A 22,508-nucleotide genomic window follows, 5' to 3' on the forward strand; every position below is an offset into this window, starting at 1 on the left:
AACAGCTTACACCTCTCTCCACTTCTTTGTCAACCAGCATAAATCTACTCTATGTAAATCAGGTGCTCTCCTACCACAGCCATTTGGAGTGGGATTCATCTCACTTCACTTCAGACATTTAAAAGTTCAGTGTCTGCCTAAGTTTGAACTAGTCACCCTCACCTCCTTTGAAGGTCAAGGCAGAGAAATTAGGACAGAGAGAGGTCATCTGACCTTGCCAAGATGCCTGTCTGAGAATGGGATGAGTTGTCCCGTGGAGGTGCTTCTTTGCCTTCATAGACTATTGGGGAACCACAGGATAACTGAGATTTAGCTCTCCTACCTTCCAGATGCCTGGGTTCCTTAAGTGAATCGTACTTTATATTGTATGACTGCCTTTATAGTTAGCCCAGGTTAGACACTGATGAAATAACTCTGGAGATGAAGTCGGTTTTGGACAGCCTTTGGACAGGTGGTCACCACAGCGTTGGTGCAGAGGCAGATATAGAGAGGCTCTCGAGTGGTAGATCTCTTTGACATTATTTACACATCCTTTGCCAGCTGAAGATGCTGACATAAGTGGTGTTGCTTACTCAGGATGGTTTCATCTGCCAGTCAGCATTGTGTTTATCTAAACTATAAGTACTTAAGCTTTCACCCATATTCCTACATATGATGGACACTGGAAAAAGCATGCTTGTTTAGATATAAAGTGACATGGTATTGAGTGTCATTAACCAAATGATGGTACTGCTTCATGATCTCTGAAGAGGTTTCTCAGACATGTTAAATGAGGGAATAGGACAGAAGAAATATCTTAAAGGAAATGGAAGTGCTCATTCATTATCTCTGACAGAAATGAATAAAACTACACTAAGGCAATACCTGACTTAAAAGTGTAAAAATGTGTCAGGAATTTCTAAATAATGTTTGTTTAAGGCTGAGGAAAGATCTGGCAGGGTTGACACAGGTTCTGCAGTACTAAAGCAGTGTATGATTTTAGGACCTTTCTAAGCAAGTTGTATATAGCACGTGCGTCAGCTAGCACATGTCCTTGGAGAGGTGAGAAGCCAAGTGCCATCAAATTTGGAGCTTTGGAAGGGGATGTCTTTAAGTAATGAGGATTTCCCATTGCAGTCAGCTCCAGACTTGTGGGAGGCAAGTTCAGCCGGATCGCAAGGCCCGGTGAGGAATCAGTGAGGAATCCAGGTGGGATTCATCTGTCTAAATGTAGACCTCTCGTGTATTGAGTACCACTGAACCCTAGGCTCCCCTTACAATAAATAGATGGAGAAGGTTAGGCCTTTGTGTGATGCAATTCATCCCCTCCTAATGTGGGTACAGAAAACAGGCCAAGTGAATTGCACCCTAAACCCATTTATTTCTCACCATTAAGAGAGGGTCCTGTAAAGGAAGCCCTGGGTGACCAGTTAAGTGTAGATATCCGTAATCAACAGATGTCTAACATCAGATGAGATAAATTTAATCCTCTCTCACGAGGAAGCCTGCTGGTAAAGTGATGGAAAGATTGATGAGCGGAATTCATGATGCAAGGAAAGCTCGAGTAATCCAGCGTCCAGACTGATGGGATATGAGCACAGCAGCCTTGTGGCTGTTGAGGAAAGGAAACTCACCCAAGACCGTGAAGCTGTCTTTAACTCAGGTTGAATTCCTGTCTGCAGTCTTGTTGTGTATTTTCTGTGAGACCTGACCAGATTACCCTTCTCTGAGTTGCTTTTCTATTCTAACAATGTGAATATGTTGTAGCACGTAAATTGGTTTTTAGGAAAAGAAGTCCACAAATTAGAAAGGTACTGGGTAAATAACGCAAATATGAGAAGGCAGGAGCTGATGAGACTGTTCATATGAAGAGGGATTTTGTGCAAGGACAGGATCATGAGATCCCCAGAGCTGCTCTGCATGCCAAAACTTTGGCTTCATCTTCCCAGCTACAGGACAGGGAGACAAAGGGCAAGGTCATGAAAGGGCAGTGGTCTGCTTTGGAGGAAGGAAGAGAGAAGACATGAATGAATAAAAGCCTGTGTAAGAAGGAAAAAGCAGCATGGGATGGGAGGAGAAAGGAGGGAGAAAAGATTCAAGGGTGTCTACTCTTAAGGAGGGCGGGAGAGAACAGAGATGAGCAGGTAAGTAGCAAAGTAAAAAGGAAGAAAATTCCAACACAAAGATAGGAATCAAAAGGCCTCAGTAAAAGGATATTTGAAAAATTATCATCACACGTACTAGAAATGAAAGATAATCTTGCAAGCATAAAGAAACCTACCTGGGTAGTGGATGAACAAATGAGGGAACAGAGTGGGAAGTACTCTTTTCTTTTTAGGACATCCCTTATTGCAATTTATTGCAATTTATTGAAAATTTTGAAATATTGGAGAAACTATTTTTCTGAGATGTACTGCTTTGAGACATAAGCCTATGAGAACAAAGATTGTTTCTGCAAGTGTTGAGTTGTTTTTTTTCCAGATCTAATGACTTACGAGATTTTGTGTAGAACTGGTTGCACTTGGGTAACTCAGAGAGTCAGATAAACACAAGATCAACAGATGTAGGGAAGCCTTTCTTCCCATGGATTTCTGTTTGGTGGCTGTTTTTAGTATTTAGGAGGAGCTTTTTCTTTTGTCAGGTCACCTAAAATGGCTCATTGTGGAGCCAAATGGCTTACTTGTGTAGTCTCTGGTGTCTAGTAATGTGTAATCTCACACTGAAGTCTTTACTTCTACTGGGGCACTTAACAGCTCTCTCTTCTACTTGCCATCTAAGGTATTCTAGGTTTCCTGAATCGCCTAGGAAATTTATGTCTTTGAGATCTCTTTCTTCTGGGTGAGCTACTCTTTACGCTCCATCGACTATAATGATTAAGATATCTCTTTGCCATCATGGGAACTTAAAGACATGTAGCTCCTAGATGCATACATAGTAGGTGCATAATGAAGGTATCTTCGTCTTGAATTGACTTCCACCTGGTATAATGAATAGCTTTGCTTCACACATTTTCCAATGAGAGGCTTTCGTAAGTGTTCAAGTAATACATTCCTGGTAACAGTTTTGGAAAAACATGCCTTAGGTCATGCTTCTTACTCTATGAAATCTGGAGCACATAAATTCACAACATTTAAAATCAGCAGCCAAAATATTTATCTGTCACTTAAAATAGGAACAAAAAGGTGGATTTGATGTAAGCTTTGGATAAAGATTAGCATGGGTTCATTTCCATTCAAAACATTTTTATTATGGCCAGTTTCATGTCATGCGTAATATAAAGGCATGTTACATGATCTTTGGAGCAATGAAAAATGTACTAAGGTATTCTAATTTGGGTTTCTTGCTAAGTCCTTTTTGTCCAGCCTTGAAATTTTGCTTGACAGCAGTAGAATCTGTTCTTTCTCAGGTGAGGTTTATGACAATGTAAATACCCCTAAGCTAATGTAAAGGTGGTTTGGCAGAACAAGGAATCAGAGGTGTAATATTTTCTTCAAAGAAAAGAAAAAGAAAAGTATTCATAACAGCCAAAATTTCCAGAAGTGCTCATCACTTTTGAGTGCTTAGCTTGAGATACCATGGATTCACTCGACTGGGTGAGTTTGTTTCTTATCATATGGTGGGGTTGTTTTTCTTTTTTAAATTTGAAAATTCTTTTGTCTGTGGAGCAGATGCTTGGGTGTTGCTTATCCTGTCTCTTTTCTTTCCACTTGACCTTGATTTTTAACTTGTCTCCAGTTTTGCTTGTAGAATTATCTTTCTTCTTGTTATCTCCAGAATTATCACCTGCCATTATGAATTATTATGTGGTTTATTCTTTTTATTGATATCTTGATTTCCACATAAATTTATATGTAGAATGTTGTATTTTGGTCAAAATTCTTTCCAAAATTCCAAAGGCTAAATACTTTTCTGGCTTGATGCTAATCTGTGCTTGAGTACAGTCGAAGGAGCCTGAGAAACAATACTGTCATTGAGAAAAAAAATGTGAACCCACTGCCTACTTACTGCTCAGGAATTCTGTATTACTCGGGTGAGTTGTGTTTAGTGATGTCTTTGCCTGTACCTTTGAGTGTTTTTTTTCTTTATTCCCTCTCTTGCCGAAAAAAATATGTGAACGTATTAATCCCAAAAATGCGTTGGCATCCGTATGGGTATATTTGACGATAGGCTGAGAAGTTTGCTATTAGGGGTGAACCTGGGCACGAATCCAGAGTACAAGGTAGCTGAAATACAGTTTTCCTGTACTTTCAGCGTAAAGCCTAAATATTTTAACTAATAAATTTAACACAGTTTGAGGTGTGGTAGCCTGACCTGGTAGCTCGGAAGTGTGGACGAGGCAGCGCGGTTACAGTTTGGATCAAGGGGCTTGGGCCACTGCTCATGTGCTCAGATTCGCTGCCTGAAAAATCCTTTGATAGCTGCAGGCAAGCAGTTCTGGGCAGCGGTGCCAACATGCAGCGCTACTCATTTTTCAAGAGAGAGTAAAACCCCGTAGTAAATAAAAAGTCATTCAGCATGCTATTTTGTAAACTGGTATAGCGCCGATGTTGTGCGGCCCTAACAACGGCTCCTTTATTTAAGCGCAGTAGCCGCGGGGAAGCTGCGGGAGCTCCTGAACAGTGAGGCACTAAGAAACGGACAGTGCCTGCTGTTTTCCCAGTGACTAATTGAAAGACAACTGTCTTTTTGTAATTTGGCTCGGTGTCTTCCGCACGGCCTGTCATGCAGCGGCGTGCGGCTGCCGATGCCGGCAAGCCTGCAAGGGGCACCGACAGGGTGACGCCAGGATGTGGGATCTGTCCGTCCTGTTTCTGTCCATCCAGGTGCTCCCCCCCCGGCCAGGGAGGGCACTCCCAAAATGTTGATGCAATACTGAGGACCAGAGGCTAGCGCACAGCTATACTAGTACTGCATGCTGTAGCATGCTCCCAGTTTTGTAAAATTGTGTAGCTGTGATGGAGGGAAGTACATGTACACGCCGCTCTTCTACTCAGTTTTCTTTCCCCTGCTAACTAAGTAATCTCCATATTATTATCTATCCGCTGTCCTTTTCTCCACACTCTAACTTCTCCGAAAATGACACATTTCTGCTACCTCATGTACTACATTAGAAGTGTTTTTCCTTGCCTTACCTTGCCTTGCCTGCCTCAGTACCTCGCCTTTCTCTGTGCTTACTCTTTCTGTCTCATGTAGGCTCTCAAATGGCAGTAGCTACCTTCCTAGGGGAGTCTGAACTGAGCCGGCTTTGATTATAATGTTTGCATAGACACATATTTTACACCTCAGTTTGGGTGTTTAGTCGGCTAGCTGAATCCTGTCCATATTTTTTTATGGTTTTTTTGGTGATGCTGATAAATGTGTGTTCACTTTTATTGCTCTTGGATGTTATGTTGGTAACTTTGGTCCAAGACATTGTCTAGCCTAGGTTCAAGACTCATCTTTCCACGCCAGAGAGGTGTGTTCAGGTGCTGAGTAGCATAGGGAGGTGCATTGTTCAGAGTGTTTTTGAATTAGTTCCTCCATTTATAACTCCTGATCTTCTTCAACATATTTTTCCAGCAACTAGTCTCAATTTCTGTCTTTTTCGCATGTGTTGGGAGCAGCAGGCAAAAGCCAGTTCCAGGTAAATGGAATCCTAAGGGAGATGAGTTGAAACCCATTTCAGACTACGTGGTATTGCTAATTGGCTTTCTAATTGTACTTCCAAAAATGAAGTAGAATCACATTTTAGTTTGTCTGGCAAGTAATAAATTTTTCATATAAAGATTGGAGAACCTGAAAGTGCTGATGACAGTGTCTGCAGTGTGGATGATTCTTAGCTGCATAATGGCAATAAGTTTGCTGCATAGATAATAGACTTCTTGTGCCAGAACGGTGTGGTTGAACATCCGTGGAAATATTGAATAGTACAGACACAACCACAGCTGTTTTCATTATACATACTTACAAAAATGGCTAAACAATAGAGGTGTGGAGAGTGGGGGGTAGAGAAAGCTTTCAGTGAAGCAGAGGGAGTTGCCAGTTTTTATTCAGTATGGTAGAGCTGAACTAATAGCTATTGCTTCAGACTCCTCTCATGACTTATCACTACTTTATTTTGATTTATTAATTTTATTCCTCTAGCACATAGGAGTTGCATTGCGGGCAAGAACTGCTGCATGCTAGCAGCTTTTAAAAGTAATTTTTGTCGATGTCCTGAACAAAACCACTTGTCTGCATGTCTGGTGTGTGTATTGATCTTAGAGACTGTCTCCTGCCAGGTGGGCAATAAATGCTCAGCTGTGACAGTTCTGAAAGTCTAGCAGCCAAACCAGCCCCAAAACAACCTCTGGTTGTAATGATGGGGAAAGGATTAGAGCACAAACAAGGACCACTCAGCCTTTAAAAATAAATAATTTATTTTGCATGAAAAAAGGCTGTTAAGAAGGGAACCTTTCTCCAGTTGCTATTCAGATATTCTGCAATCAGCAGGTGGAGTCTCCATCACAAACTGTTACTACCAGGTTTATTAATTTTCGTTAACGATGCCCCTATATCCTCTGCGTTTCCAGTTCATTTTCTACTGCTACTGCTTTAGCGGATAGTATTATCTTGCAGTGAATGAACTGAAAAGAGAAGGGGTTTCCTCTTCTATTTATCATCTCTTTACAGGGTTTTGATTAAAAGAATAAACCTGCTTTTCCAGCCACCTCAGCTAAAACGAGACCATCAATTTCTCAAAGCTCCTGAAAGACCTGGAGAAATAAATCCGAGGCATTCACTCTCCTGACAAGCTGCCAGAGCCTGCAGAACTTGCTCTCACGCTGGCATCTTTTCTGCCCTTGATGTCATGTGCAAAACACGAGGATTTGTGCCGTGCTAATCCCTCTAATGAGGGCTTCTCCCAACCTCTATATAAACCCCGCTCAAAGCCGTGGCTGCTGGGCAGGCACCGCAGAGCCAAAGCATCCGTCTTTTGAACTGCATTCAAGGCAATTAGAGACTGGGATTAAACAAACACCCGACACCAGCATCCTCAGCAGCGAGAGGGATTATCCCAGTTGGCCGGAGCATGGAGCCGCGGGGAGGCCAGGTTGTCCCACGGTGGAGATCTCCCTGCTCCGCTCGCTCAGGTCCAGCGGAGAGGCAGAGCCTGCACCCAGCCGTAATGGGCGCCCTGAGGTGGCTCTTCTGGGCTGGGCTGGGCTACCTGAGCTGCTGCTGTCCCCCCCGGGCGCAGGCACAGTTCCCCCGTGCCTGCATGACGGTGGATGCCCTTCGCTTGAAGCGCTGCTGCCCGGCCTTGGGGACGGAGCCAGGCAACGTCTGCGGGTCCCTGCAGGGCAGGGGACGGTGTCAGGGGGTGCAGGCGGACACTCGGCCCTGGAGTGGCCTCTACACCCTTCGAAATGTGGATGACCGAGAACAGTGGCCCCTCAAGTTCTTCAACCAGAGCTGTTGGTGCACAGGTGAGAGGGGTGCTGGGGTGAGGGGACGGGCATGGATGGGTCTGCTAACCTCGCTCTGAAGGCCAGAAACATCCCTGATGGCATCAGGCGTCAAGAAGGCTTCAAATATTATCAGTTTCCTAAAAGTACTATCCTGTTCATGATACTGTCAGCACTTTTTTAGAGCAACGGAGTTGAAAAAGTGTTTTCTCTCATGCAGACTTCTGGGTTTTCCTCTTTGCCCCTAGAGTCGTCCCTGTAGCCACCCATCACTTTTCTCTGCAGGGTTTTGGACATTTCAGCGCTGCGTTCAAACCTCTGTCACTGCTAATCATGGTGCAGCGAACCTGGATCAGTGTGCATCGATCAGAGAGGTATTTCTCTTGGAGTGGTACTTTGCAGCAGGGTACACCCCTGTGCACTGAAAACGTGTGGATGTCTGGCCAGGGTGTTTCCCAGGGTCATTAACTAAGTCTACAACTCACTTTGATCCGAAATGGGTCTGTACAACCACCAAAGAGGCCATCCTGTCCTTTTCCTTCCCATCTCCAGCCACTCTTTCCCACCATGACCTTACGTGGGCCCCTGCGTTCACAGGCTGGAGGCAAAACGGGTGGGGGAGGAGATGTGCTCGAAGGTTAACCTGGCCAAAGGGGTCAGGGTTTAATAAGACCAGTTCTCTAGTACCGGCAGGAGGGAGGGAATAGGAAAGTGAGGTCAGGGCAGGAGAAGGCGACAGACCCTTTTTCAGCAGCAGCGCTGGTTGAAGGAGGGTTAAAATGAGCAGGAACCGCAGCCTCAGCCCAGGCTGCGTGACAGGGTTGGCAGGAGATGGTGCCGGGAGTCAGGCAAAAGGCACATCTCAAGCACTGGAGACACCTGCTAGGCAGGTTTCAAATGCAGCCTGGGATTTCTTCTTGGAAACGTAAAGTTGTTTGAATTTTCTAACATGGGAAGAATAGCCTCCTTTCCTTCAGCCTGATTCTTAGAACTAGTTGAACTGTTTTGCTAAAATATACCTTGGCTCTCACTGTCAAAAAAGCCCGGATCAATCTGAGAAGGAAGCACTGCAGAAAATTTCAGCCCACGAGGTTAAGTTTTGCAACGCTGTTATCAGCTGAAAGCAGAGAGGTAGTGGCAGATGACTTAAATGGATACATGGCATTACTGAAGCTCCTCAAAATAATAACAACAGAGTTTAGAGTATAAATCAATTTTTAATCTTTTCCTTTGACTTGATTTCAAATGCTTGTGTGGAAGTACTTTTCCAGACACTTTAAAAAAAAATTGGATGTAGCTTTTTTTCATTTTAAAGGTTCTTATTTACCTCCAAAACTAAAGTCAGGTATCACATGTAAGCACAGACCCTGGGTCAGAAGGGCACTGAAGCACATGGGTATGCACCAATATTTACGCAGTCTAAGTAATTAGGGCATCAATTAACCTGGGAGTAAATTGAAGAGGAGTGTAGACAGACACGGTCTGCATAGGCAGACATTAATTTGCTTGTCCAAGTAGAGGTAAGCACTGCTATTTGACATTTGCAGGGCTGGGTCCCTAGTTACGTGACCAGAATGTAGTGTCCTTTCATTCAGCCTTACTTCTGCTGAGCTGTCCGCTCTCCTCGGCTCTTTAAATCTGGTTCCTCTAGCTGCGTTTTTATTTCACTTGTATTCCCCTTCTCCTTGCAGTCTTTATTATCTAAATATACCAGTGATAAAACATTAAGGTGGCAGGCAACCTTAAGGATGATTTTCATAGAGGTTTTCCTGGGCTCTGCTCTGCTGTGGTCAGCTTGATGCTGGATGCAAAGGCATTTCTAGGAGAACGCCAAGAAATTCATAACTGTGTGGGATTTGGTTCTGTTAGTGCTATATTTCAATGTGATGCTTATCCAATGCTGAGAGTAGATGGGTCATTTCAATTACTGGAAGCGTGACTGCCAATCTCAAAAAAGACAGATCTTTTCGTGGTTAATTCCTGCTTTGTCCCCCTTCTCTTAAAAAGGATTAAATTGTACCTTTGGGTGTGAGGGGACAACAGCTGCTTTCCAGAAGTTCATGATCCATGTATTGAAATTTGTGCAATATATGTGGCCTAATTAGGCAATGTTGCAAGATATTCCTGATGATTTGTCATCTGGCCAGTACCCGCGGGAGTATGTGATGGGCCCTAACGGCGAGGCTGAGTTGTCAAGAATGAGCAAGTGTACAGTTAGTGGAATACACCAAGTTCACAACAGCAATCGTGCTTTTCCGATGGCACTCTCAGGATATCGTGATAAAATCAACCTTCCATGTTGCTTCCCCGCATCTTAATCTCTGCCCTCATCATAATAACATATCCATGCAATCTTCTTTCTTTCATAAAACTATAAACTACTTGCTTTTTCTGGCAAAGTCCTCATCCCCCTAACCAATGCAGACCCCTGATTTTGGGTGCCTTGTGTCCTAGCTGGAACATGGCAGCTGAACCCAGCTGCTCCTATCTGCATTGGGATGAAATGTAAGCCATAGGCCTAGAAACTGTCCTCATGGTACGCCAACGGGCTCTGCATGATCCAAAACCTAGTTGAAATCTTCACGCTTGTGGTGCCTAACCTTAGCACTGGTCCTAAGGTTCATGCTGGTGTGTAAACCTATAGATCTTGGAGCCTCCTGAGTAACCATAAGCTCTCTAAATCTACAGTTAAGAGTCCTCATGTCCTTTTGGTAGGTCTCACAGGAGTCTGTCACAAATCTTTAGAGCTCAGCAGCCCTTATCCTAGAGCTAGCCATAAGCTACACAGCCTTCTTGGTAACAGCCCTCGTAATCTTCGGGGTCTTTGGAATTGGAAATAAGCCCTGTAGCCCCTGACAATCTGAAATCTTACTTTAGTGGTAACTGTTGTTTTGCTCATAGACTCAACCCTACAGCCTAGGGGCATCTGCCCGTCCAGGAACACTTCATAAGCCACTTGCCCATCTCCATGTTAGCCTGAAGCCTATCCTGGGTCTAGCAGCGCCGATATGTGCAGGGAGCAGTGAGATTTTATGGCATTTTGGAAGACACTTGTTGTGGAGTGAGTGTGTATGTGAGGTTGGAGGGAGTCTCAGTGCAGACTTTGGAGAACTGAGTGGAGATCCCAGGGGAGCCCTGGTTGCCCCTCCGCTCCCCCTTCACCCTGGCAGCAATGCCCTCTGTCCCACACCGCTGCTACGCCGGCAGCCTGCCTGCGTGCGGGCAGGAGGTGGATGTTGAGCTGCAGGAACGGCTGGTTGTTCCCTGTCTCCGCCGGCAAAGGCAAAGCAAGCCGCAGCGGGGCCTTTCTGCTGCTGGCAGTCTGCCACGGTGGGCGAGAGGCCATGCTTTAAAGCAAGCTCTGCTTTCCTGGGCTGAGCTAATAGCCTAGAGCGGACCTGATTACTTGCCTTAGGAACGATGCCAGCGGGGAAAGACAGTACTGCTGTGTTTCTCAGGCTCCTACTGCAGCATCATTTAATAATGCTTAAAGCGTGACCTGCAGCACCCCTGGTGCTTGTCCTGGATTGCATTGGGTCCCAGATACACTGTTAACAGACGTTAGTTTTTCCTAAGCTTTGTCCTTAAGAGAACTGTTCTGTTTGGGGATTTTTTTCTGTGCTTAAGGATCCATGTGAGCCGACCCTTTTTTGGGTTTGATCCTGGAAGTCTGGGAGTACTTGACAGCCAATCGAGCAAAGCACTTCATCACGTGCTTAACCTGAAGTGCTCAGCCCTCTGTTCGGTGAGTCTCCTCACGTGCCTGAGGGCTTCGCAGGGCTCTGAGCACCCTGAGGCGTCAAGCCCCTTACCCCGCGCTTCACCTCCCCAACCGGCTGAGTGTGATTCTTGGCCCTGCCGCGGCTCTGGGAAACGAGCCATCCTTCTGGTTAGGCAATTGGCAAAGTTGCCAGTCTGCTCAGCTGCTGTCCCTTCCAGGAACCGGTGTCTCTGGGGAAAAAGAGTGCTAATTCTTAATTCTTCTGCATTTCACTGTTAGTTTTCTCTGCTTCATAATGTCATGATTGCTCTTTCCCCCTCGATTCAGGAAACTTTGCCGGCTATAACTGTGGTGACTGCAAGTTTGGCTGGACCGGCCCCGACTGCAACGTGAGGAAGCCACCAGTTGTCAGGAAGGATGTCCTCTCCCTGACGGAGGAGGAGAGAGAGCAGTTCTTCGATGCTCTAGACCGTGCAAAGACAACCATTCACCCAGACTATGTAATTGCAACTCAGCACTGGATAAGTCTGCTTGGTCCCACCGGAGAGGAACCGCAAATTGCCAACTGTAGTATTTATAACTACTTTGTTTGGCTTCATTACTACTCAGTCAGAGACACGCTATTAGGTTAGTGCTTTTCTTATCCAAGGGGCTCTGCAGGTAAAGGAGAGGGTGAAAAGTACCATTGCTGAACAAAGGTAAGTATGCTTTAATACAGCTGCGGTAGTTTAGCGAGCAGTGAGTCCCAACAGGAGCAGATCTGTGGATTGAAACAGCTGGTGCTGTGGCCACCCGCAGTTGAGGGAGGTCTGCTTCAGACCTGCTGCAGTCTGGTTCCCGCGACCGAATGCCCCGTGGCAGCTGGAGCACACCAGCTGCACTCCTGGTGCATCTTCCATCTGACAGGGAGGCAGTTCACAGGCTCCACTGTTGGGTGAACCAAGGCGTGGTCAGGCAGTGATTCACTTCAAAAAGATGTTCCTAATCCACAGGACAAAATTGGCAAAGGACATGTTGAATTACTGTTGGCAGGTTATGGAAAATGCTGAGGTTCTCTTGATAGATACACAGTGTAAGTCCTGCCACTGAGCAAGTGAATGAGATAATATGGTACATATTAGCAAGGAGCTAAGATTTTAGACAATAAGACTGCTTCTTAAAACCAGAATCCACTAAAGTCATAAGAAGTCTTCACAATATCCAACTTTTGGGGGAATGTGAAGTTTTGAGAAGCACTGAAGCGAACATCCACAGAGGAGTTTGTTTTACTTGTCCCATGTAAGTGTTGTAGCTTCTGATGTGCGCGCTCTTTCCAAAGGTGCAGAGCTGGAGGTTTTTGTTTAACTCCACTCCAGGCAATAGAAGAAGGTGCTCTCTTTCTCTCGAGCCTCATTTGTTGCCTAAGTGGTTATTTTATCTTCCCTTTGTAGGACCTGGCCGCCCCTTCACAGGTATCGATTTCTCCCATCAAGGACCTGCCTTTGTTACTTGGCATAGGTACCATTTGCTGTTGCTGGAGAGGGACCTGCAGGTTAGCTGAACAGCCTTTCCCTTTCCTCATGCAGCTTCTCTCTTTTGCTATGTGACTTTGTCGAGCCAGCCAAGGGTAAGCTATTTCCTAGGGTAGATTCTTACCCAAACTCTCAGGAGTGTTTGCTCGTTGATCCTTTTTTGTTTAAAGTGAAATTAGTGTTTTCAAGATACTGAGGACTGAACAGTTTCTCACTGTGAACAATGATGTGAAGGTTATAATGGAGATTTTTTTCTTCATCTCCACAACAGTGGACAGAAGATGTGAATCAACAGTATTTATTAATGAAATCAAAGCAACACCTACACGTAAAACTTGGTAACAGATATTGTCTGCTGATGTTGAAGATACCCTCCTAAGAAAGCAACTCTAAATATTACCCCCTTTAAATGTGCCATGCTATACCTTTAATACACGCATATATTTAGCAATACATCTTTTAAAGAAATATTTTAACATGCCCGACAGTCAGTTGCCAAAGCATTGACTCATTTCCATTTGCATTACTTCTACATTGGCAATGTTACTGTATTTCAGCCTTGCAGATCTCTAACAAAAATGGTTGGTATCAAAATAGCTGCAGGATCTTACTTGCGTGAAATCGTATCTAACAAGCAAGCACAAGCAAATGCCCTGTATTCCTCTATTAATACAAGTTCAGATTCTTCCCCAGGGCTAGCCTTTCTGGAGCGAAAGCAAACCACATGCACAATTTTACCCATTACCCACTTACGTCACTCAGAACGCCTCTTAGTTCCTTAAGGCTCAATTCATCTCTGCTCCTGCTCTCCTGCCTGGTCTCCGAGTTGGTAGAAAGCCTAACATGGCCGGAAGAAGTGCAGGCCAAGTGCAGTAGAATAACTAGTGACAATGTCTTTGCTAGAACTGACTTAACGGCCCAATCTTTTCAAAGGAGTTGGAGCAGCACTGTGAAGTGCATGTAGTTGAAATGTGGAACGAAAAGCAGAATATCCAGTGAAATATCCTGTGAATACCCAGTGAAATAACTTGCAGGAGTCCCTTTCTTTGTCTTTCCTTTGAAGGTGATTCCCTGCTAACGTGTCTCTGTCCGTTGCAGCAACTGATGGGCAACGACTCCTTCGCGCTGCCCTACTGGAACTTCGCCACAGGTAGAAACGAGTGCGACGTCTGCACGGACCAGCTCTTTGGAGCATCGCGGCCGGATGACCCGGGGCTGATCAGCCTGAGCTCCAGGTTCTCCCGGTGGCAAATAGTTTGTAACAGGTTCGAGAATATCTAGGGCAAGCTTGCATACTGACCAAACCTTGCTTTCATTCAGTATTGGCGGTGCGGGCTGCTCTCTCAATGTGAGCGAGCGGCAAGAAAAGAGCCAAGACATCCTTTTTAAAACTGGGAATCACAGTTGGTTTGTATGTAGATGGTGCTGTGTAAACTTCCCCCCCTAGTATTACAGAAGTATATATTTTAAAGATGATTCTTTTGGTACAGGATTTTAGTCAATTCAACCAATTTGAGGCTGCTGAAAGTCTGAAGAGTTTGCACATTGGCAAGTATCTTTTTAAGGAAGAAATGCCCGTGTATCGCTTCCCTGTAACAAATACCTGACTGATTTTGGCAGCAGAAACAGAAAGCTGTTTTGGCATATAGGAAGCCAGAGATAGGCTGAAAAATCTGTTCCCTTGTATGGGTGAGATCTTAACCCTGATATATTTAGTGCAGTTTGGGGATTGACTTCAAAGCAGCTGAGATTTCACATGGAAAACAATACAGAGACAGCCCCGTGCTTGCTGCCAGCTGTCTGTAGGCATATACTGATTCGGGTGAGGGCAGGGCTGTGGCGTGCAGGATTGGGGTGCTACGACGTAAGACACTGCTGGTTACAATACTCATAAAACCTTCTTCTGTCAGCTCCAGGGTAGCGTGCAGTCAGTCAGACAGAGGTACCGAGAGCTCAGGGCTTTTCAAAAGAGTCTCTTTCTCTGGGTACCTAAAGAACTACTTGAAATTCTAGCTTTAGGCACCAGTTGGCTTTAAATCTTGCCCCTACTTTTTCTCTAAGATAAATAGGGTTTTGTTTTTTCTTGAAAGCTGAAGCGACTAAACTTTTGCCTTGCCAAGGTCAAACAGAGAAGGGCTTTTGTTTACTTCAGGAGTTTCTGAAAATGCTGTTTCATTTTATACTGAATAGCACAGAATTTTTTCACAAGCGTTACACTCTTTTTCTCCTCCTCCTTCCCTCTTTCTCTCCCTGATATAAAGGACTTGCTCCCCATTAGCTAGTGGGCAATGCCTGCAACATCAGGATGTCCTCCAGGCCCTAAAAAAGAGGAGGCAATGCATTACAGTTGCTTTTCTTCTAAAGAGGATGAGGGATGGAAAGTGAAATCCTGTTTACTGTCATTTCTTGCATTTTCTTAGCCCGCCCCTCAGTGGGACTTTCCTGTTTTTTTTCCTCTTTGTTAAGAGTTAAAGAAGTAGTCCTTACTCAGGACTGAAAGTTTTTCAATTCAAAATTCAAGAGACTCTTTTAGATTGTTTGGCAAAAACTGTTCTTTCAAAGCCCTCGGGAGGGGAGTAGGTGTGAGGGGAGTTGTGCTTGCCTTTTCTAAAGCATCCTCTCTCTGTGGAGGACGAGCCCGGCGAGTCCTGGTCCAAATGACTGACGGTCCACAGAGGCCGCAGAGCCACGGAAAGTCATGGCATGGTGACAGTCCTGCAATAAATTCAGCTCCCAGGCCACGGCAGGTGGACCGAGATGCCCCAGTGGGTGTCAGTCCCTAACCCCTGCTCTCCCACATGTACAGCCGAGGCCTCTTTTATACCGCGGGAGAAAAAGCCGACAAGCCAGGCGTCATCACCTTCTTCTAACTTGTGCCTCTTGCTGTTTCACGCTCAGCTTGGACGACTACAACCGCCTGGTCACGCTGTGCAACGGGAGCGATGAAGGGCCGCTGCGGCGGAGGCCGCCCGGGGGCTCCAGCGAGCAGCTGCCCACCGCGGAGGACGTCAGGAGGTGCCTTTCCCTGCAGGAGTTTGACAGCCCCCCCTTTTTCCGCAATTCCAGTTTCAGTTTCAGGTTTGTCCTTCAGCTCCTCCAGAGCTGGCTGGGTCACGGGTTTTCTTCACGTGCGCGTTTGTGAGCAAAATATGGTTACTTGGTGCTGCTTTTACCCATCCGCAGGAATGCGCTGGAGGGCTTCGATAAACCAGGTGGAGTCCTTAACTCGCCCATGCTGAGCCTTCATAATTTGGCTCACTCTTTCCTGAATGGGACCAGCGTTCTCTCTCACGCAGCTGCCAACGATCCCATCTTTGTGGTATGTCTTTTTCCCCGAGCCTGAGTGGCAGTGGCGGTGGCTCAAAGGCAGCTGTCTCGCCAGAGATTTGCAGAACAGAAATAAAGTGAATTCCCTAAAAATAAGTCCTTTAAATAGAAGAGGAGAAATCTTTTTTCTTGAACACTGCCACGCCTGCATAATGGTCAAATAAAGAGGGAAGAAATCTCAGGGTGATTTGTGATATACAAAATAAGTTTTTAGGGAGAAGACCTGCTATTCCAAGTCACGTTGCCCTGAATCCTCTGATTAGGTGGTATCTAAATTTAATGGCTTATACCAGACAATTTTACAGCAACGAGAAAAACTGAAAGTGGGGTTAGTTATTTTAGAGCAGTAGACTGAGTAGTTTGTTTCTTTAAAACTTCACAGGCTAAAAGGAAACACATCTAATTTCAGAGTCTCTTGGGGAATAGAAATAATGTGATTTCACTGGTGCATTGGTACAGTGCTGCACTGCAATGAACAGCACAAACAGCAATGTGCAAATGAAACAGTTAACTTTGCTGACACATCTTTCTCTCCTAATAAATTCATGCCAATTTCTTTTCCTCTTTGTTAGATTAAACCACAGTGATTATATAGAGAAATCCCAATACAATTAATTTCTTTCTTACCTTTATTTTAAAATTGCAATCTTCTGTTGGAGAAATTAGCCCAAATACTTATGTAGTGGTTCTCCAGCTTATTTCCTTAATAATACTTGAATTCCTACATTAATTCTGTTCTTACACAATGAAATCTTCATTTCATTATGCCGTAATTTTATATGCAAGATTATTTTCTGTAAGATATTTTCTAAATTTTTCTAGGGTGATAATTAGAAAACATGAGTACATCAGAAATTAATTTGAACCACCCCAGACATTTGTAATAGTTGTCTGGACTCAACTTGGAAACACCTTTCCTGTATTAGTGCTTTATATACCTATAAACTCACTGGGCAAGATCTGATCAAATTCATGGGTACCTGGAGCTGTGGAGCTGGTGGCACGCTCTAAAATGAGCATGAAGAAATCAAATTTCCTGCAATTTTCCATACCTGTTCAGAGACGAGAGAGATTAAAATGTGTTTGAGAGGTACATTCACCTGAATGAGCTCAGCGGGCCCTCACCCGAGAGGACAGACCTGCCCATTCAATGCCAGCTGATATTAAACCGTCTAGAGAAAGAGCTTATTATGAACAAGCAGCAACAAGGACATATACAGCAAAATATCCTGTGCAGGAGATCAATTTACTCCATTCACATGAGCTTTCCTAGTTTCCCATTCTGTAAATCCCACCTAAATTAGATTACCCTCTCCTCTCTCTTTCAAAAGCTGCTGCCACCTTAGGCGGGAGTGTTTTAAATGCTGTTGAGTTCTGAAAAAGCTTAATAAGTGTGGGTGTCCATGCCTGGATTTGCAGGTTCTTCACTCCTTTACTGATGCCATCTTTGACGAGTGGATGAAGCGGTTTAGCCCCCCTGACAACGCCTGGCCTGAGGAGCTGGCCCCCATCGGTCACAACAGACTGTATAACATGGTCCCTTTTTTCCCTCCTGTGACCAACAACGAGCTCTTCCAAACTGCGGAGCAGCTCGGCTACACCTATGCCATTGACCTGCCAGGTACGTCTCAGAGGTGTGGAGGCTGTTCCAGGCGAAAAGATGAGACAGTTCACGTTTTCAACGACACAGGCATTTAGAAAATAAGGCACTTTTCACAAAACTTGGGTCTATTCACCTGCTCACTAGCAATCACATATTGTGGCACAGGTAGTTACAACTCACCAGGTAAGCCGTGGTAACTACAAGTGTGCACATACTTTGTTCGCTCTGCTGCAAAATGGATCAACTTGAACTGCTCCGGCATTGATGACGGTGCTCCTTTGGGGCTGGGGAGTCTTTGATTTTGCTGCTCCCAGCACTGTTTATGCCTGTTACAGGATCCTTTAACCTGTCAGAGGTCAGTCACTCTGCCAGGAAGCTCCTCTGGCTAACCGGTCACTAGAAAATACTTGTTCTGCACAGGGCCCTGAATAATACTGTGCCGTGAATCTCATTAGGGATGAGCTCCATTAATCTTTGGATACCCTGGAGAGATGTACCTGGGTGTTTTGTGTTATAAAACCCCAATTTTAAAGATTTTCCATGTCCATAGGTGTGATGTGCCTTAGGGTTTGTCTGTTCATTTGAAATCACCTTTGACACAAATCAGATAAAAACAAAAAAACAAGAAAGCAAAGTATTTATGCACAAAATCCAAAATTTGCAATACAAGTTACAAATATTTGTAAAAGGCACAAGAGTAAGAAATGCACGAAAACCATGCTTCAGATGCTTCACCAAAGATTAAATCTGAGCAGTTTCTTTCTCCATCTCAGTATTCCTTTGAGAGGCACGAGGTGCTTATCTAACCTATGTGGCCAGAAATTTCTTATAAATGCTTACCACATATCTGTGGTTTTAATCTGTGGAGACTGTTTAAAGCTCTATAGACTGCAAAAGATTGAAACCCATGTCCTCAGGCTGCATTCATGCAGGGGAACCCTGGCTTGTGGAGGCATGCTACCTGCTTCTGCAGTGCTTTTCTTAGGAGTGTCCCCAGAATTTCCCCTGAAAATTTCAACTTCCCCTTTTACAGAGTTTAAGTTTTCCTCCTTCTGGACCACTGCCCCCCCACCCCCAGCTTTGGAAATGCTGCTGCCCCTTGGGCATGAGGTACCCAGAGAGGAAAAAAGGCAGCTTGTGATTCTGCTGCTTCTCAACTCCCACCTAAATAAATTGTTAGCACGCTGTGAAGCAGCCTATCTATCTCTGTCTGCATGGTCAGTGTTCAGGCAATAAAGTTTTCACATCCAAACCCTTCTCTTTTATCTAAATATATAACTTGCTAGTTCTACTTCATGTAACGACATTAGAAATCAACATATGTAATACATTGCTGGCTCTTACGTGAGAGATGGTAAAGTGGTAAAAAATTCATTTTGGGAGCTTACTGAACTTGGGCATGATTGCCCTCAACTCTTTTGTTGACAGAGACTGCAGACTGGGGCACACAACTTCTAGTCGCTTTTATAGTCAGTGTGACATCTCCTTAAGCCATCTGGATTTAAGCCCATAAATCTAAGTACCTTCTAAATATCTTAAGCCCTTTTGAGAGTTTTTTTCTGAATATTTAGGCAAATGTAGTTATTGCCATCTTGGTATATGTAGCACTTTTCAGAACAGGACTGCAGGCAATTTTTGCTTCTGAAAGCATAAATGAATTCACAAAATAAAGTTATTCAGCCAAGTGGAGCAGGGTTATTATACGAATTGGCAACATTATCTTAGAAGACAGAAGTGGTTCCCCAGAAGTGGTTCAAAATCAGAGGATGCGATCCGGAGCTGGTCGGAAGAACCACACTAAGTAGTGTTTCAGTTAAGTTGACAATAGGCTGCTTTGTGGTCTATAGGAAAAATTGAGGGTTTTCTGTTGACAAAATAGCTTGGAAACAGCTACGCTGAAATGTCATTATAGAAAGAATTGCTTAAATCATTCATAATTTTGGCCAAATTAGGTAAGAGAATGATCTTTTTGTCTTGTCACTGTTAATCTTTCCCGTTCTCAGCACTTTAATTTGTATGAAAGGTTAAAGTTCAAATTCAGCTGTAGAATTCTCTGGCAGGAAACATCTCTGGCTCTGGTATGTGTGTTGGTTACACGGTGCATTACCAGCTTCCCCTGTGGCCAGTGGGTCTCTAAACCACAGAAGTAATCATAAATACCAGGCTGTGGGATATTTTCTTTCTTCCCTGTGATTTGAGAAATGAAATTATGGACTGTCCTCACTTCAGACGTTTCGTATTTCCAGATTCACTTGAAGAAACCCAAGTGTGGGCTGTCATGGTTGGATCCACAATTGGAGGAGCACTTATCGCTCTGGCCGTGCTCGTTCTGCTGCTTGTACTTTTCCAGCACCGAAGGCAGAGAAGAGGTTTTGAGCCACTGATGAATGTGAGCTTCAGCCCCAAAAAGTACATGGAAGAGGCCTAGTGCCCTCGCTTTGTTTCTTTGCTTATTCTTGTAGGAAGTGACCTTGATTGCCTTCTTGAGATCTTAGCTGAGAGTTTATCACACACTCCTTCAGCAGCCGACTACATTGTTCTCATTCAGGTTTTCCCGTTATCATGTGAATTGTAATATATGAAATCTCTGGGTACGTATGTGCAAGGCCCAAGACAGGCCAGACTTTTCTCATCACCAAATGTTATCTGGAGTGTGTGACACTTGTTGTAAGTCATCCTCTATAGATTTAGATCAAGACAGCTGAGAATCCAAATAGAAGAAAACCAGCTTGAATAACCAAGATAATTTTTCACCTCAATGTGTTTTTGATTTCATTTAGCAGCTTAGAGATGTGCTGAAAGTTATTAACTCTACGTATATATTTGAATAACATATTATTTTACAGTTATCAATAAATATTCTGAATAACATAGTCTTTTTTAAGGTTCAAAATGTTGCAAAATGTTATTGTTTGACAAAATACTATAGGAACCCCCTGGTTACAGTTTATTTCAGAAGCATGATCAATTCCATATGTTATTTCCAATCAAGCTGATGTTAGCAGTAGATAAACCTCCAAACTCAAATTCTCCTAAAATGTAAGAGCAGGAGTTCCCTGACAGCTGGGTATACACTTGTGTTTTACCTCTGTGTTAAGGACCTGTGACAGAAGTTGAAAATGGTGCTCGTCCTTCTCTATTTTGGCTCTGCTGCACTGTTTCATGAATTTCACTTACATTTCCAAAGTCTGGGACCCAGGACACAAGGTAACAAGACTGAGATAGCTCGCATTACCCAAGGTATGCAAGTGGGGGATCAGGTTTGGATGTGGCACTCCCTAGACACCGTCTTAAACATTCCTTTATACAGTCCATATTTACTTCTTTATTAGACATAGATTTGGACTACATTTGGGTGGCTCTCCTACGTTATCTTGAGACAGGGTTTTTACACAGCAAATGAAGTTCTGAACAGATTGTGTCAGCTTTGGTGCTCAATATATTACATTAATGGAGTGCTCAGGTTTTGCCTTTTGTAAGGTCCTGAGTCTTAGAAAAACTCTGCTTTTGTAGCCTTCAATAAAAAATTCCAGTTATTAACGATTTCTGATATTTCTTCTAGGTCTGCTCAATATTAGCCATGTGGACTAGAAAGAAGATCTCAGTAGGTCTTCACATATACTTAGCTTTGAATATGTGTAACTCCCAAAACTTACCTCTAAAATGCAGACTTCTTGGGGCAAAGGGAAGTTATGATTTGCTCACCACACACTCAGATAGCCCTTGCTGCATCAGGCGGACAATGATCTGCTGCCCTTTCTGCTGTTTTGTGGTGCCTTTGGGGGGGGCAGCGCGCTTGTTCCTGGCTCGTGCCCAAGATGTCAATGGTTGGAGCACTTTTTGTACAGCCGCTCAGCCCAGTACCCTAGCTCCCAATTCAGGTTGCCTTTTGGGGGTTTTTACAGTGTAGGGACCAGTGTTACTTGGTGCTGAGGACATCAGCTGAGGTTTCCAGAGACCTGGCTTGGGCATGTCCCAGATCAGTTGGACCCTGATCAGTCTCAGTTTGTGGCCAGGTCTGAGGTCTCCACATGCCCTTCTCAAGGAGATGTCAGCCACTTTCCAGCACTACAAGGCTATGAGTCTTCACATGGCACCAGTTACTGCTAAATACCAATGTAGAGAGATGATGTTGGATGGAGATTGACACCTTTTTGTCCTTCATGTGATGTGAATGCCAAAGTTTAGGAGACAGGCTAGGCTGGTCCTTCCAAGGGTGAATGAGATTTTTCCTTGGGCTCACAGGGCATAGTGTGTGCCTAACTAGCTTCACCACTTTGGAGGTTTGGATACTGCTGTCCCAAGTGTTTGCTTTGCAAGCTGCCCTGGTTATGGGCAAGTGGCAGTGGCAGTGGGGTAGAGGAAGGAGAGAGCCAGGGGAGAAATGTAAAAAATGTAGCATAGCAGCTAAATTGTTAGAACTGATTTTGCCTAAGAGCGGGTGGGTAAAACAAGGGAGAGTTGCTCAGTTCTCACTTGTAAATTGAGTAGAAAGGTGTTTTCCTTTCCAGAAGAAAAGCAATGAGGGCATTCGATTGATACTATGCGCATAAAAAATGCTAGGTCAAAGGTCCGTGCGTTACTCTTTCCACTCGCTGGGCCTTAGTTTAATAATTAGGGCTTTAAAACTGTGACGGGTCTTAATAGTTGCTTGTAAAAATCTGGCTGCAGCAAGCTGTATAGAGAACACAACCTGCCCTCTCGCGGTTTATTGGAAAATTACCTGGTGACACCAGAAAGCTGGAAAGCTGTTTTTCTCCTTTTTTAAAAAGTACAGTCTGGGTCTAGCAACCAAGGAAAGTTGTGTCCTTGGTGAAAGGAAGAAGTACATTTATATTAAATGCTTAAAAAAGAAGAAAGTTGAGCATAGGCACATTATAAAATGGTTGGAGGAAATCCTGTAGCAAGTCTGATTGTAAGGGTTGGTTTTACGTATTTTA

At 44.2% G+C, this 22,508-nt stretch overlaps 1 protein-coding gene across 1 annotated transcript; it reads left to right on the top strand.

Annotated features, from left to right (window-relative positions):
- Positions 1-7,126: 7,126 nt before the first annotated feature.
- Positions 7,127-20,092, top strand: DCT (dopachrome tautomerase). The gene is made up of 8 exons (XM_075139663.1): positions 7,127-7,427; positions 11,455-11,754; positions 12,558-12,658; positions 13,737-13,903; positions 15,537-15,716; positions 15,822-15,957; positions 17,385-17,586; positions 19,815-20,092. The coding sequence occupies exons 1-8, from the start codon at positions 7,127-7,129 to the stop codon at positions 19,994-19,996; spliced, it is 1,569 nt and encodes a 522-aa protein (XP_074995764.1). The 3' UTR covers positions 19,997-20,092.
- The last annotated feature ends 2,416 nt before the right edge of the window (positions 20,093-22,508 follow it).

The sequence above is a fragment of the Calonectris borealis genome, chromosome 1 (assembly GCF_964195595.1).
Source record: "Calonectris borealis chromosome 1, bCalBor7.hap1.2, whole genome shotgun sequence".
NCBI lineage: Eukaryota > Metazoa > Chordata > Aves > Procellariiformes > Procellariidae > Calonectris > Calonectris borealis.